This window comes from Mesitornis unicolor, unplaced genomic scaffold, assembly GCF_000695765.1.
Source record: "Mesitornis unicolor isolate BGI_N332 unplaced genomic scaffold, ASM69576v1 scaffold7360, whole genome shotgun sequence".
Classification (NCBI taxonomy): Eukaryota; Metazoa; Chordata; class Aves; order Mesitornithiformes; family Mesitornithidae; genus Mesitornis; species Mesitornis unicolor.
The window spans coordinates 54,250-71,518 of record NW_010156178.1 but is presented as its reverse complement, the minus strand read 5'-3'; the positions used below and the strand labels follow the sequence as shown (position 1 = coordinate 71,518).

Here is a 17,269-nt window from a genome sequence, read left to right as displayed (position 1 = left end):
CTAGGATTGGTCATCAGTGCAGCAAATTCAGTCAACTGGAAGTTAACAGTAGCATATGTGGTACCAGTTATTAGAAACTAAGGAAACTGGTCTGCTGTATGAACAGTGATGGAGAAGTCTTCACGCTGGATTTATCAGCTCTTTCCAGGCTGCATGCGGTGGTACTTGAGTTATCTGTTACAGCCAATGTTCTGTGAAAAATATCCCCTTGTCTATTTGCTGTGTAGTATTTGGTGGTTGGTTGCCACTGCCCCTTTCCAGAGCTGGCAGTGGTTTTGTGTTCAAGATCTCTTCTGATGCGGGGCAAATCACTTTGAAGGGTGTGAATGGTGTTTTCTAAAAATGGGGTTTCAGCTGGAAAAGAAACAACTTATGTCTGCTTGGAAATCAGTAATTGAAATGCTAACTTTGCTGAAGTTTCTGGCCTGTAGCTCTGCTGTGTCCAAGGTGGTATTCTGCATAATGAAAATTACTTCATGCTGAAAATTCTGCTAGCACACAATGCAGCATCTAAAGTTACCTCCAAAGCTAATGACATAAAATTTTCTAGATTTTTTTTCCTCTTTGGCCTGTGATTGAGGACTGTGTTCAGCCAACATGACTTTCTCTGATGTTGGATGGTTTTCTTTGTAGAGCTGAGAATGGAGATGGCATAATAGAGGGCAATATATAGAGAAGAAAGAAAATATTTGGTGTTATACGCTGAGCAGTTCTTATTGACATCATTTGTACCTTATAGCCTTTCAGTAACTTCTTCTACTTCCTATAGGTCCTAATCATTACTTACTGTGTTGTTTTTCAGGTCTTGTGTCTATAAGAATGACCAAGCAGCAAAAGAGAATCCAGGTAAAAGCCTTCAGGAAGAGGAGCCCTGCCCAAGGTTTGCCCATCAACTGGTGTACGATGAGTTGCACAAGGTAAGAGGGTTTAGATACACATATGGTGATTTTTTTTAGTCTTGTTGCTCTTAAGTTGTAGTTGCTTCTTCAAAGATGGTACCATGAATGTAGCTTTTTGTAAAGTGTTAATGTTTGGGTTAACGTGGTAGATAACTTCCATTTAACTTACTGCCTTTTGAAAGAAGGTGCTAAGCTGCTTTTTATGTCAGTGTGAGGTAGGCATGATAGGTCCTAGATGAAAACAGCAGACATATGGCATACAAAGTTGTCAAGTGAGTAGCTCCTGGCTGTTCTCCTACTTGAGAACACTTGGAGCTTCCTTCATTATCCTCAGGGATTTAATCTCAACACCTGTTAGTGACTCTGGAGTTACTTCTTTATGGTCAGAGTTAACATTTCTATGAGGAAGTGTGTTTGAGTGACCTAATCACTGTTAGGAATATATTCTAACAGAGGTGCCTTACTTTCCTGTACTTGTCAGAAGCAACTGTCAGTCCTTAGCACTGTCTGACTTAATTGTACATGTTTATGCTTGAATAGACTTAAATTGTTTACGATGTGCATGACAGCTCAGTAAACTTAGGGCTTTGTGCATATTAACCAATAAAGCACAAACCCATAGATTAGGTTACCGTAGCTTCATTAATTTATGAATTTAAATTACTCTGACATACTTTTTAACCTTTCATGGATATTTCTCAATTAAAATAAACTTTTTCTAAGATTTCTTTTTAGGCTGAAACAGTCTGAACGGCAAAAGACAAATATACTTTAGTCTTATCATTCCATGATATGTTAATCAAAGTTGAGAAAGTCGGCCAAAAGTTTGGGGATAAGGGGGGTTTTAAGGAAGAATAGGTACAAATTCTGTTTGGAGAGCTTGTGTTGTTTGTCTTCATCACAGGCATTTGCACCACACAGTAAATACTGTTCTGCCTTTAATGGCTTGCTTCTAAGTGCAAGGTACCATGAGAGTAGTATTTTACAAGTTACTGTGAAGGTTGCTAAATCATGGCAGATGCCCAGCTTTATCTGAAGAGCTGTTTGATGTGCTTGTTTTGAAGAGCCTTATTTTTAGAAACCTCTGTTCAAGTGACCTTTCTAAACTCCTCTGATATAATAATGAGAGCCTACATCAGTGGGATGCAGAATACATTGTTTTGAGTGATTATTTTTAAAGCTGTGAAGAAAGGTAGCCTGTTGGACTTCTTTAACCTCAGTGTTTGAAGACCCGTTGCGGTATGTTTAATATCAACAGTTCAGAGTCTGAAATGCCAACTGATGTGAAGAAAATTAAAAGTGAAGAAATAAAGACTCCTTTTTTTAACACTTCCACTTTTCTTGAGATTTGCCCCTCTCTGTAAGTCTGGCCTTGTGTTTCAAAGGTGTTTTATCTTGAAATTATCAGAATGGCTGTTAAAGGCTATTTACTTAGTTTGGAGCTGCCTTGAACAAAAAAAAAATGAATTTTGTGTACAGGTATATTTAATATTTCCATGATTGACATCTCAGGATTGCTAGAACGTTTTTTGAAGACAATCACAGTAATAGTTGTGACTTCTGATTCTAAGTAATATTGTGCCGGACTGGACTTGTCACTTTACTTTGAGCATCTTTAGGCCTTCCCACTCACTCTTCCAGTGGCTCTTGTCTGTGGTCTTCACTGTCTCAAGGAAAAGGCTGCTTGTCTGAACTGTAGTGCTTTAGTAGTGCAGCTTCATCATTATTAGCCTGCAAAGTCCCTTTTTTTCTGAGACTTCTTTGAAGAAGAAGCATTTATGCTTTTAAGGAAAATGTGTGATTGCTGGAGTAATCTCACAGTTCTCTGGGTATAATCTGCTCATCCTCAAATTAGAGAAGGATTTAATACAGGTGCCTTAATTTCGCCTCTCTAATAACAAGAAGAATTTGGAGTCTTTGTGGACAAAATGGGAGAAGAGGTTGGTAATCCATCAGTTTGAGTATTGTTTTGATCAGGGCAACAGGAGTTGGCTCAGATCCTTCTTTTCTGCTCATATCTTACGTGCTTAAGGACTTAACATGCTGGTAGGTTGAGATCGTGTGGTTTGTGGATGTTTGTTTATAAATATCTTGGGAATTGCTAAAGGGAGGTCCTAGCAGTGCAGCTTTTTTTTTTTCTTAAGATGCAAGCAGTTTGAGAACTTTCTTCATCTCCTAGGTGACAAAATAAGGCTAATAATAAGATGGAGCAGCTTGTCTAAACGGCAGAGTTTTCTTCCTCCAGGATAAACCTCTCCAAAGATGCTGACGTGGTAAATAGTCTTTGTTTAATGGATGCACACAAACAATCAACTTTTTGATCTGCCTCTCGTTTGCTTAGGTTCATTACTTATTTGGAGGGAATCCTGGCAAGTCCTGCTCTCCAAAGATGAGATTAGATGATTTCTGGTCTCTGAAGCTCTGTCGACCTTCAAAGGAATACCTGCTAAGGCACTGCAAATACCTCATAAGAAAGCACAGGTACAGAAACAAAAGATGCTTTGCAATTTTCTTTTCCAAAGTGTCTTTTCTAACTTGCTAAAACTTGAATATCTTCTAAACTGTTTTGGGAAACGTCACTTTGTTGGTTATATGGTGGTCTGCATGTTTCTTGATTATTTTTATTTAAAAGAAATAATAAAGCAGTGGGGCAGGGCTAAACTATGAAATTAGCTTCATTCTGGTTTTACCATGTTACTCTAAAACTAGAAAAATCTGGATATTGTGTGGGGAGTTGTAGGGAATTTTTAGATTCCCTTTTCACTCTGCTGCTCATCAACATGTGTTTTGGTACTGTCACCTCCCAAGGAAATGGAGTGTGTTTCTGAAACACTGTGCGAGGAGATAGTAACAGCTCACAAGGATGCTAATGAAGTCTGGGGGCTGGATTCCTTTGCACATCTGAGACTCAACTGTGGTGAGGTCATCAGAGTTTCTCATTCAGAACAGTTGAAGGATCTCACTTATGCAGAATTCAGCTACACCGTGATGCTTCTTGCACTTTGGATCTTTCAGAGCTGCCTTATATTTGCTATTTAGGGCAACAGCTTTTCAAAATCAAGCTTATGGTGCTGCCTTAGGCAAGAAATTGCAGCAGCGAGACAGCTTTTCAAGACCCAGGAAATTATTTGAAGCCAATAAATAGCTCTTTCTGCATTCTTGGTGAGAATACTTTGTTATCACGTTCTGCCAAGAGCTGAAGGTCAGTTTTTACTGACAGCATTTTACTTCTGAGGCAGCAAGCAAATTGCTGTGTTCAACTCGCAATCACTGTGGCTCGACGAGGCCTTGTGCAGATTTAGCCATGTGATAGATGTGAATACCTACAAGAAAGAATAAAAGTTGCCCAATATTCTGGGAGGCTTATTAAACTCACATGTGGTTGTATGCAAATGCAGCTGTACAGCTTCCAGAGACAGCTCTGGATTACTTGTTTTTACTTGCTTCAGTTGCCCTCGAAGGAAATGTTGCTGCATATTGTCTGACAAAAATTTGGGATTTATGCACCATGCTCCCATTTACTGGGGTCCGTATGAGAGAGCTGAACATGACCAGCCAGGGACTGGTACGATGGGTGCTTTGCTGAAGCTCATGAGCCTCTCAGGGCTGGAGCTGAGCTGCTGTGGAGTCACTTGGCTGCCTGTTATCTGCACTCCCTCAAGCTCTAGGTACCAGAACAGGAACTTGGCTTGCGTACACAGCAAATCCACCGCATCAGCTGGAGTCCAGTTTGGCCAATTAACTTATTTCCTACCAGTCAGCCATAGCGGAGCCAAGCTGGCCAGGCACAGAAGAGCAAGGTGTCAATGGTTCCACTTATTTAAAGTATTTAGCTCTCTGGACCACAGTGGTATACAAGAAAATCTATGTGAATGTTTGGAAGAAATCACACTTCACTGCCAGAATGTCACGTACGTCAGGTAACAGCCATAGTCTTTGTGCTCCGTGCGCTGGCTAAATGAATTGCATCTTCAGACAATTTCAACATTTGGGCTACAGATGTCCACTACTGTATAAATAGACAAGTAGATGAGCCAAATAAAAAGTAATAACATGATTAAATCTATTCAGTATGACTTTTTTGTTTGACAAGCTATACCCCATTAAAGGTAACATAACTCTATTATGAACTAAATATCTTGTGTTCCTGTGAGGCAGTTGATACAGAGCAGTTAAGTAACTGAGAACATGGTTTTTAGGGTCCTCATCTCTGGAATTCAGAATTACCTGAGCTGTTTTCCTGGAAGGGCTTAGCACTATGTACTGGTGATTCGGAAGAGGAAAAACAGAGTGCGATACTGCAGATAGGTGATAGGAGAAAAAGATAAGTAATTTTAAACCTCATCCTTTTTAGACTTCTGCACCCAGCTCAGTGCTGCAGGGAAATAGCTCTGCTCACTGAGGACGCTGAGCCCAGAACCATTTTCTAAGGGCTAGATTAACTTCTTTGGGGAATTCACAGAAGTTACAGTTTCTGTTCTTTAAAAGAAGATGAGAAAATAATGGTGGCGGTGCACAGGATTTTTACGTACGTGTGCTCTTTCCAAAAGTGGGATATTAAGGCACAGTGTTTATTGAATCTGAGGGGTTTCGCCCCCGCGGTCCCTTTTTCTGTTGTCTGGCAGAAGCAGGGAGCATTTTCCATCCCCGTCCTTCAGTTACGCTTCTGTGCAGCCAGAAATGTAAATATCCCTGGGGCTGGAGTGCTCACGGCTCGCCTGTGTCTGAACTGTGCTCCTCTCATAAGGTGCTACTCGTGCTTTGCTTTATTTGTGGAAAACAAACTGTACTGAACGTTTTACATTTATATATTAAGAAGGTGCTGTCCGTACGCTTTTGAACATTTTTAGTAAGAACGTGATGCTTCGCCCTTGTAACTCTCGTCCACCCAAAAAAAACCACTCCTCCGTGTTTCGGTCTGGCTTGAAAGCACGTACTCCAGCAAGTATGAGGCCAAGCTGCCATTAATATTGTTTTATTTGGAAATATTTTGCTGAAAGTTTTGTGTGGTACGTTTTGCTCTTTGTAGAAATAGTAGCGCTTAGTCTGGAAGGGAATGGTTGCGCTCACGTTTTCTGTTGCTTCTTTGCAGGTTTGAAGAAAAAGCTCAGACCGACCCTCTTAGTGCACTGAAGTACCTGCAGAATGATTTGTTTGTAACTGTGGATCACTCAGACCCTGAGGAGACAAAAGAGGTAGTGAAGACAATCTTTTTCTTATTTATAAAGAAACGTAAGCTGTGTTCTTATGTGGAAACCTTAACCCTCTTACACCTTGTGTCTGTGCAGTTTGGAAAAGCTCTACAGGTGCATGACGCTTTGCCATTTCATACATTTCTCTGCACTAAAGATCATACTGCTTTAGAAACAGTCATTTTGCAACTGCAGCTCCAGATAAAATAGCTTTTGTACTTATAATAGTGAAGACTAGGCCTTTGTTTTAATTCCAACGTACTGGTGTGTATTTTGGGAGCTTTAATTGAAAGGTAAACTCTCTGAAATGTCACGAGTCTGTAGTTGGTTGTGTGGCAGAAAGTGAATAGAAACTCTTATTCATGCTGCCTTTCGACTTGTTAATATTAAATACCTCAGGGGGAGGGAAAGAGGTTTTTCTCCAGATGATAAGTATTTCTGGAAGTAGGTTGTATATATACATTGCTCACTAACCTTAAACCTTCCTCTGCTTTTTGAATATTATCCAGCAGGCTTGTTCTTTTATTTGTTCCAGGAATTTGTTCCCATTTCCTGTTTTGATTCTGTTACCGCAGTGCGTGACACTTCACAAAAAGGATTAAAGAGATAATGAAAAGTGTCAGATAAGGTGGTCGATCGGACTCTGCCGTGAATTTCCACATGGAACAGGGGGCAGACAGCTGCATGTACAGGCATTTGACTCCTGATGCGTAGATGAGGAAGAGGGATCATGGTTCTTGCTCTTCTTGCGTTAAAGACTTTAGGAGTGATTCGACAGCTTCTGTTATAAAACTGTGATAGGAAAATGGGCACTGCTATTCCACACTGGGTCTCTGGATTAAATCACTTAATCTGTTGGTTTTAACTCATTACTATATCACTATACAGGCACTAAAAGCTGAGAGGGCGGAATATCCAATGGGCACTGCTATTCCACACTGGGTCTCTGGATTAAATCACTTAATCTGTTGGTTTTAACTCATTACTTTAGATAAAGAAAATATCACTATACAGGCACTAAAAGCTTTGGAGGGGAATATCCATCTTGCGTATGCATAGTATAGAATTGTAGGGTTAGCAAAATTAAGAAAAAATATTTACTAATATCAGGATCTTGGAACTGATCACATTTGTCATAAATTCCGGTTAGCCTTCTATAAACATCTGGTCCAATAAAACATTTAAGTGCTGTGCCTGTAAGCTCTCTGTTAGATGGTTTGTCATGGAAATTGTCCCATATGGAGTACTTTCACATCTTTTTTAGGCATTTCTAGCATAGGAAAGGCAAATAACAGATAATCCTGCTTTTCTTTAGCTGGGAAAGGAGATTTCTCCCGTGCAGCATGCTTCAAGGTGGCTCAGCCCAATGATGCCCTGTCTTACCACTGTGGTAAGACTTCGTTGTTCCTATTTGAACCTGTAATAACCTATAACATAAACCAGCCTTTCTGATCCTCTCCTCTCCCTTTTCTCCCTCTCATGCACATCCTTTAATATTCTACATTTGATTTTCCCAGTTCAGTGCATAATATTTAACTTGTCCACCTTGTAAGAATGAAGAGTTTACCTGACTCCATGGACTCCTCTGAGATTTTGAGGAAAAGTAGCAGCTTTATCATACAAGGTAGAAACAGAATAAAACATTTGAAAAAATTCTCTTCTTATAGAGCATACTCATGTTCTGTACCTCAATGATCTAGCATATGAGCTTAGGTAGGCTCAGTTCAGCTTAGTGAATATGTTGCAAGTTCTTTCTTTGCAGGGCTAAAACCTTACCAGAACAAAATTCAGTAGCTTCTGTCTGCCGTGCTGGTCTGTTGGATCAATGCATACCATTCAGACAAATTAAAAGCTTTTGGTTCTAGGGATCTCCTAAAGTAATTTAACAATTTCTTCAAGGCTTTTTTAATTTGGGTTTTGTTTTTGTTGTTGTTTTTACAAATTGTGCTGGTCCAAAAACTTTGACTTCTAAAACGTTTTGCACTGGAACAGATCTGGCAGGTATATGGCATCAAGCCAGTTACTGCACTGGTATTGACTGGGTGTATTTCCAGTTGACGTCAATTTACCTTCCGGTTATCACATTGAGTTGGCTTTTTGCTCTGGCATTGCATCTTCAAATAGCTCTTGTGCTTTCCAAGGGACTGACGCAGGCTTTTTGGATTCCATCTCCAATTTCAAGCAGCAGTTTGGTTGTGTATCTCAGCACAGACACCTACATACTCGGTCTTTATTTGTTGTCGAGACCGTCTTAATTAATATCAAAAGCTGTATATCTGATCGGCTCGCTCTGTGCTGGCTGCAGCCATTGAATGTTGTAAGGCTTAATAGGCTGGCAAATCTTCAGGGAATTGGTTTCTGCCTGTTCTTTTCCATCTCTCTAGGATGACTGTTACATTTGGGAAGGATCAAGCTGAATAGGTTTATCCCCAACTTTGTGCTACCTTTTTCTTGGAGACTGGTCTATATAGTTTCATCTTTTATGGATTTAGATATGGGTAGTGTTATCCAACAGGAGAATAGAAGCAGAATTTCACTTTGAGGTAAGGCTTACTTGCTTTGTAATAGAAGTAATTTCTTCTAACTCAGTTAGGCAAGTCTCTTCAGCTGTTTTGAGTTGCATGCCAAAGAAAATAAACAGACTGTTCTTGAAACTTACTTTGGCATTAGCAACCAATTTTGTTTAAAGTAGCGTGAATGATTGATGGTAGGAACATACCCCCAGATTTTCGTTCCTTTGTTGTGAATTTTAGGGACGTTAATAGGATTATAATTTTATTTCCTTTTCTATTATTCTGAAGTAGATGCCTGTAGGTAATGGGTATCACACAGGTATCGCATGGGTGCTCGTTTTAGTACCCGTGGGCTGTGTGCCAGCTCTGTCTCTGCTGTTGCCCACAGATGCAGATCCAGTTCTCTTTAACTGCGATTCTGCTTGAAATCGCTTAAACCTCTTCAGTTTGTTCAGTGTTTTCCAATCAGTGAATCTTTTTTTTTTCTTTAAAGCTGGCTGTGGATTAATAGCTCTGGCAATGTATGTAAAGGAGGGTAGATCCCCAGAGCTCATAGAAGTTTTTCCATGTATTCTAGTTCGTGGAGAGATTAAAGTTACATAAAAAAACCTGGCATTTGTTGATGTAAAAATTTCTGGTGGCATGGCTGTTGTTCTGATCCACATACACGCAAATGTGCATTTGATGGTAGTTTGCGAGTAGAGGCTTTTAAAAATAAAAGGATAGTCAAAATATGAAATAAAAATGAATTCCAAGCTTTGTACTTATGTCAAAGAAAAACCAGGTTCTGCTAAAGCACAAAATCATCGGTAGATCACGTACGAGGCTAAAGGTGGTGGTCTTTCAACGCGGGAGAAATCATACCCGAAACTTTGCTGCTGCTTAGTGGACTATAGAAGAGATCAAGATGATACGAAAAATGGCCAATGCCATTTGGCCAGGAGATGATTTTGTATATGGAGATTCAACAACTGATGACGCTCAATCCCATGATTGCTGTAAAAGAGGCACAAAGCGCAAGTAAAACTCGATGTATGTTTGTTTTGGAGCATGGTAGGAGAAAGAGCAAAGACCTGGAGGCCAATTTGAGGCCTGACCAGCTTGTAGACCGAGGCTGGAGGCCCCAGTTCAAGGCTGCTTCATAATTTCCATTCTTTAAGACCTTGTCTTTAATAGATTTGCCAGATAAAGCCAGCGGGGCCCAAAAGTATTGTTTGAGTCTGCATTAGACTGATATTTCTGGGAAAATTGAAGCCCAAATGGGAAAAATAGTTCTAGGAAGTAGCTAAGAAAAGCATAGCTTTTCTTTGTTTCACGCTGTGATTCTTTGTAAAGCCTGAGAGCCTGAGTGCTGCAGGAGCAGAGGCTTTGGAGCCAAGGAGCCTTTACAAAAGCAGCGTTCAGCCTTCCCAACTTCAGCTGGTGAGGGCTCCATCCTCAAAGAATTTGAGTCTTTCTTTGCTGCTTTGAGCCTGCGCTGCGAGGCACCGTCCCAGCAGAACTGGTCAAAGTTGTTTTACGCTGTGATCTGAGCGCTCGCCGTGCAGGCGTTACGGAGGAGGAGGAATTATATCTGAGTCCTACAACTTGCCAGGTATCCCAAACTGGAGTTACTCATTCCCCCTTAGGGTTAACCGTTTCATTTGCACAAAAGGCAGAGGCGTGCAGCAGATGCACTAAAACTTGTATGGGTTGCCATATGGTGGAATTGCTTTCTTGCTGTAGGTAGAAACCTAGATAAATCACACACAACTGATAAAACAACAGTGATGTTGGAAACGTGAAAGTCGTAAGTTGGAAAATGCCAGAATTAACACTGCTCATGTGGTCTTAATTTCACCTCTCTGAATGTGGTTGATTGTATTAGTTAACCTTATATTAATTAGTCAGATATATATATAAAACTAATAAAGCAGATGTAGAACTAATTCAGATCTAGAGTTCAGATTCAGAACTAATTTCAGCCTGGAGAAGAGAAGGCTCCAGGGGGACCTTATAGCGACCTTCCAGGACCTGAAAGGTGCCTATAAGAAATCTGGGAAGAGCTGTTCACTGGGGCATGGAGTGATAGGACGAGGGGTAATGGTTTTAAACAGAAAAGGGTGGATTTAGGTTGGATATGAGGAAAAAGTTCTTCCCCATGAGGTGGTAGATCAGTGGCACAGGTTGCCCAGAGAGGTGGTGCAGGCCCCATCCCTGGAAATACTCAAGGTCAGGCTTGATGGGGCTGTGAGCAACCTGATGTGGTGCCAATGTCCCTGCTGAGTGCAGGGGTTGGACTGGATGAGCTGTAAAGGTCCCTTCCAACCCAAACAATTTTGTGATTCTAGTCTATGATAATATAGCCTTGTATTAGTTAGCCAGATAGATTTGTCTCTAAGGAACTCCTTCCTCAGTTCAGAGGGTGGGTTCAGTCACCAAGAGAAATTAATTGTGTAACGAAGGGAACTGTTGCCTTTTGAATGGAGGCTTAATCTGGAATGGATGAAGCCAAGGAGCCAGAGGGATTGTCAGAAGAAAATGAGTGGTGGTGTGAATAAAATAGTTGGATGCTTCTGCCGGATAATTGAATTCTGGTCCTGCCTCTGTAACAGGGTTGCTATGTGACGTTAAGCAAATTGTTTTTCCTAGATGGTCATTAATTGAGTCTTTCATTCTGGTGTCTGATGGGAGAGATCCGAGGTGTGATTTACTTGGGGGCTTTGCTCTTCTGGCTCCAAGTGAATTCAAAAGAAGCTGTGTAATACTAAGTATTTTGAAAAATCAGACTCTGGTAGTTTCAAATTGTAACCCCAAATTATTCAGAATTTGAAGTGCCCCGTGTTATGATACCAATATGATAGAAAAGCTGATGAAAAAAATTCCTTCGTTAGAGTAGGGTTTGAACTTCATGAAGAAAGTACTGGATTGAGTATATGCTGTAAGTGGTGTGTAGGAGGTCTTGAGTAAAGAGTCCTATGCCCTGGAAAAAAAGTGGGGGTCCTTTAGAAGAGCATCATACGGTTAGCTGGCATTGTAATGCAGATGCAGAGTGAAGCAGCTTAGGCTCAGTGCTGTCTAACTGATGTTCTTAACTTACGTGCTTCACTTTTCCATCAGAAAGTGCTTTCTAAATGTGAATATGATACATAAATTATAATTTCAAACCAAACAAGGAACAAACCTCAAGGTTAAGTGAAGTGCAGTGTCATCAGTGAAGGAGACGAAAACTCCTTCCCTACAAAACTGAAAAGAAACTCGTAGCTGTGAAAATCCATCATGCCTGGTGCAGATGAGGCTGGAATACTTGCCAGAGGCTCTTTATGACAGATTTTTGGGCTCAGTTCAGAGAGTTACTGGATCCTGCTTATATGGTCTCTTAGTTGGGCATCCTGAGATGCTTTGCTTTCTGTTTACAGCAGGATGGCTGCTGGCATTGCTGGGGGACGTGAGGGAACCCCTTGGAGCATGCGGCATCTGCTTTGTCCCGGCAAAGCCGGCTTCATGTATTACCAGGCAGTTGGCAACAGGCCCATAAGGCAATTTAGTGGGAGGGAAAGATGGCCAGGACGTGGCATTCGCTATCAGAAGCAGCACAGATTTAGCCACAGGTTTTATTGGAACTTTTGGAGCTATTTATGCTGGGCATCTGTTTAAGTACGTTGCTGATTCGGAGCCAAGCGACTCTTACACGTTACACTAGCAGTGAAATACAAGTGTAGCATTGCCATCCCTTCTGATTTGATATAACCAGACCTTGCACTCAAGAGGGCACTTAATCAACCTCTTCTCCCTGTTCTGCAGTTTGTCAGTCCTGTGTCTTTCTAACCTGTTCTTAAATACCTCCAGTGCTAGGTTCACGTGATGACCTCCCCAAAAGATGCAAGCTCATTCTGGTCCTTAATTTAGACTGATCTTTTTCCTTAATGTTGTGTGAAAACTGATCTCACTGAGGTGTTTTTGTGGCTTCTTGCACTTAGTTGTAGATTTACCTTTTTGTAGCAGCCTTTTACATTTGTGATGTTTCGCAGTTTCATGCTTGGATGTTCTTCTGTGGAGGCTCTGCAGCCCTGACTCCTTTGAACCTTCTTGATAGAGCTTGATTTTCAGACCACTTCATATTTTTTCTTGTACTTTCCTCATATGTTGCTAATTGATAGAGACATCCAAAAGTGGTTGCCTTATTGTGGATGAGACTCTTGAGCCTTGGTAACTGCAGGAGTACTTGATTTACTTGAAGATCCTACTCCTTTTCATGCATTTTCTGTGTGCATTTGTCATTTTTGCAATAGGATGATACTGATCTATTGTAACTCCTAAATGTTTTTTTCACAAAGCCTCTATTCCCCAACCTGATTTGTATACAGATTTTTCCTGTTTATGTTGATTTGCACTTGGCCCTGGTGAATTGCACCTTGATTCATTATTATTAGCTGGATTAAATGGAAAAACAGTCTGAAACCCGTCTGTTTTTAAGCTCTGTGGACGCAGTGAACGTGTCCTGTTCTGCCAAGCAGGTTATCACTGCAGACCCAGAACGATGCTGACCCTGGGGCACAGATGAATCACTTCTGATTCATGGCTCTGCTTTGATGTCAAACCATTGATGGTTGCCCACAGTAAAGTTATTTGACCTTTCCTGTCATTTGCTAGTTTAATCTAGGTGATGTCTTGATAATTTGCCATAAATATAATATAAATTTGCCTATAATATCTCATAAAAATCCTATGGAAGTCAAAATGGACAGTGTCTGTTGCCAAGTCCCCATCCATAGGGCCTGCTGCCCTGTTGCAGAAGAAATCAGATCGATGTGGTGCAACTTCTTGTTGCCAAATCCACGTTGGGTGCTGCTTGTCACCTTCTCCACTCCTAGATGCCTGCGAATTGTCTGTGTTCCCATTTTTTCTTGAAATTGAAAATAAACCGATGGATATGCAATTCCTGACAATTCTTCGCACTCCTTGCCTGAACGTATTTGTTTCTCTTCTGTTTTTTCATTTACCCTCCTTCTTTCCTTCGGGCTGTAAAGACACACAGACAGGAGACAAAAGATTACAGGCCTTTAAGGGATTGAGTAATTCTTTAAGGAAAACTGACGAAGCACTAAGCTTTGCTACAGCGTGGGTAACTGAAAACAGCAGCCGGGGGCAGAGAAGATGCTGTGTTTGCCTGTTAAAGGAGAATAAAACTGTGAATGTGTTGCTTAAAAGGTTTTTACTTAAGATTCTGATATTCCCAAGCAAATAATTTTTAAATCTTATTTATTTATTTTTAGTTAAAAAGGTACTAACTTGTGATATGAGCAGCTTTGGCAGTTCAGAAAAGTTGTTGCCATTTAAAGCTATTCATGATGTTGATGCTGCGCTGGAGCACTACCCTGTTTTCGTGCCATCTGATCCTTGCTCACTGGGACCGTACCACGTTCATCCCTGGGAATGTTGTTGCGTGGAAGAGGCTCTGCCTCACTTCTGCACTGTGGTATCTGCCAGAGAGGCAAAAAAAAGTAGAGAAAAATTGGGTTTTAGGGCTCCCAGTCAAGTGCCTTTCATTGCATTGATGCTGCTCTAATTCTAGGAAAAACTATCCATCTTGCTTTGCCAAGGTGACAAATTGCATTGCTCTTATGAAAGTGCTGCTGTTATTCACAGGTATGGCACAGTAGTTGTAAGGATTGCGCAAAGAAAACCCAGCAACTCAAAAGCCACTTGGTGTTCTAAGAATCTTTTGGGTTTTTTCCTGTGCAGTTAATAACACTTTTTTTTCTTTCTTTTTGTCCCTCCACCTCCTTTTCTGCAGTTTCAGCTTCTTGCCTCAGCGTTATTTAAGTCTGGCTCTGATTTCACCACTCTTGGTGAGTATTGTGTACCAGAAAAATGATGCTAAATATGTTCCCTTCGATAATTACTGTTAGTTTCTGCTGGTTTTTATATCAAATGTTATCATTCATATGAATGTCGCAGGCCCTTTCCAGCCTGAAATGCAAAGTGCCACTGCATAGACATTTGAGAGATTACTTATAATGACCAGTGTCCAAGGCCTCGAGCCCGTATTTAAGACATCTGTCACCAGTGGTTTTAAACCCATGCCTCCCGGGATCATTTTGTGTCTCTTATTACATCTGATGCTTTGCTGTTACCCAAATAAACAGAAGCTTTGGTCAGAAGAAGGCACCTCGCGTCATGTCACTCTGGAATCTCACAGCATGGCTACGGCTCTGTTTGCTGTGATAACTGCAATTCCTGGAGTAGTTTGGTTCGCTCTGTTCTTTGCAAAACGAGTTCTTTGGGCAGGATGTCAAGAGCGAAGAAAACAGTGGCGTATAGGGCTGGAAACAGGAGGCCTGAGCCAAAGCCATAATTTGTTACGCTCTTCTGTCCAGTTAACTCTTTTAAACAGTTGAGAGATTAATCTCAGACAAGCTATAGGAAGGCTACGGGCATAACTCAGATTCTTGTAATGATGAATTGTCCTCAAGTTACCGAGCTCTTTCTAGGAGTATGGATGACTTCAATTTTTGACAAATGCATAACTCCCAATCAGAGGAATTGAAGGAAGGAAAAAGCCACTGCACTATCAGCCCTGCTGTATGAGAAAACTCTGCTGAGCTCGTGTGGTTTGAAAGACATTATCTGGTAGATGCTATAAAATGAATTTTTTTAAAGGAAGAAAATGCAAGATTCAGAAAGTTATTTCCCTAGTTTTAAGTGTTCTAAAAGGTGAACTAGTTCTTGACACAATACAGTATTTTATTCAGAGGCTGGCTTTACAGATAGGAAGATACATACATCAAGTGGTGCTCCTAAAAGAAACCAAAAAACCCAAGCCCTCCTTGATTTGATTAACTTCATTGACTTTGATTAACTGAAGAGCAAGTTCACTGAATTAAAAAGCATTCCTCTGAGATATCAGTGATGGAAGTAATACAGAGCAGAGGAAATCATTGTATGCTGCTTTATTGTTCTCGCTGTTGATTAAGTGTGGGGATTTGGATAACCAACACTTCTGCCCAGACTAAACCCTCCCCTGGTGGGAGGTCACACTTCACCAAACCAGTTTGCAAAGCACCCTCGTGCCAAGATGCAGCCTGGCTCCTAAGTAAAAGTCCAGCTATTAAATAGCAACTCTGACGTGGGCCTCCTACCATCAGCAGAGCTTGTCTCAAGAAAAACTGCAAGCAGTGCAAGTACCAGTTTTGGTTAAGACCGTAGTGAAGATAATGAGGAAAGCCTGAGGACAGAAGAAATGAAGCACCAAATAAAAATAGCTGCACAGATCTTGTTTTCTGGGACATCAGAGCAGTCCCCTGAGGGTTCTTGCTTTCCCCATTTCTTCAGGACTGTCAGTGAGCTTGATAGCCATTTGCTCATTGCTTTTTAAGGCATTTTGATTGCAGTGTTGGCTTGTGGTGATGCGATCTCCGTGTGGGACAGAGCTGGCAGTTAGTTGAGGCAGAAGTAGGAAATAGTTAACATCCATCTAATATGGACAACTGGCATATTCCACAGCTAATTAAAACAGTTTAAAAAGCATTTAAAGTAGTGAGCGCTGACCTGCTTTCCCCCTTTCTTCCCCCCACCAGGATTTTCAGATGTTGACCACACGTACGCGCAGAGGACTCAGCTGTTTGATACGCTGGTCAACTTCTTTCCAGACAACATGACCCCTCCTAAAGGCAACCTGGTAGACCTCATCACGCTGTAACGGAGCAATCACTGGACACGTGGAAGAGGGGAAAAGCATCCATTTTCAGTATTTTAATTTTTTTACTGCATTGATTGACTGCTGGGATGAAGTAACATAGTAACCCCGAGGTGTTTGAAAGGGGTTTTATACTTGTATGGTGAATCCCTGAAGCTTTTCCCTTGGATTAGGTTAATAAAATGTAACTGACGTACTTCCGACTAAATATATATATTTTTTCTGACTTGGGAGTTTGAGTTAGCAGATGCAAGATGAAGAGGTGGGGGGGGGAGGGAAGAAAAAAAAATAAAACCCAATCGTGCAGTGATTGTTTTCGCCTGTAGGGGAAAACTGAGATTTGCGGGTTGTCTGGAATTAAAGATGATGGGGTTTATTTTGGGTTTTATGAGAAAGGGGAGGGGGAGGTTGTTCTTTGGTCATTTGTAGCGAGTCACGATATATTGCTTTATCCTACAACTCCATCCTCAGCAGCTGAATAACCTGGTGGCAGGACACTGGCACGCGTTGAGGTAATAGTAATGTCTGTGTCTTGAGTCTCGTAATCGCAGCGTGTCATGTGAAGGGGAGCACGTGTTAACGAATTATCTGTCTCCTTGTCTCAGAACTGGGCTGACAGTAGTGTCTAATTGCATCTGATATCTGGTCTAAATCTAAATACCTAAATGCCTACCTTCTGTTCTCCAGAGCCTTCCACTTAGACCTGACAGGCGAGTGGGAACCTCGGAGAAACCCCTGGAAAATGGGAGTGCAGTTGTAATCTGCAACGGCCCCTTTTCAGGGTTGGTTCTGTTTCCACTGCCGCGCTTTTCCGACGAGAAACCCGGCAGAACTGGGTCTTCCACCACACGCACCCCCAACCTCTGCAACCTGACTCCGGGTTGGGTGTAGGATTTCCGAAGCAGATTGTCTTCGTTTACATGCACCTATGCTTCTGTGTGCGTTTGTCAATGTGTAAATGTAAAGAGGATCGCTCCCAACAGCTTG

At 41.3% G+C, this 17,269-nt stretch overlaps 1 protein-coding gene across 1 annotated transcript; it reads left to right on the top strand.

The window, feature by feature from the left end:
- Nucleotides 1–802: 802 nt before the first annotated feature.
- On the top strand, nt 803–16,490 carry MKLN1 (muskelin 1, intracellular mediator containing kelch motifs; the record flags this gene model as incomplete). The annotated part of the gene is made up of 5 exons (XM_010181720.1): nt 803–917; nt 3,241–3,380; nt 5,992–6,094; nt 14,381–14,435; nt 16,164–16,490. Coding segments are annotated over 5 exons (535 nt in total), but the record flags the coding sequence as incomplete, so codon positions are not given.
- Between the last annotated feature and the right edge of the window lie 779 nt (nt 16,491–17,269).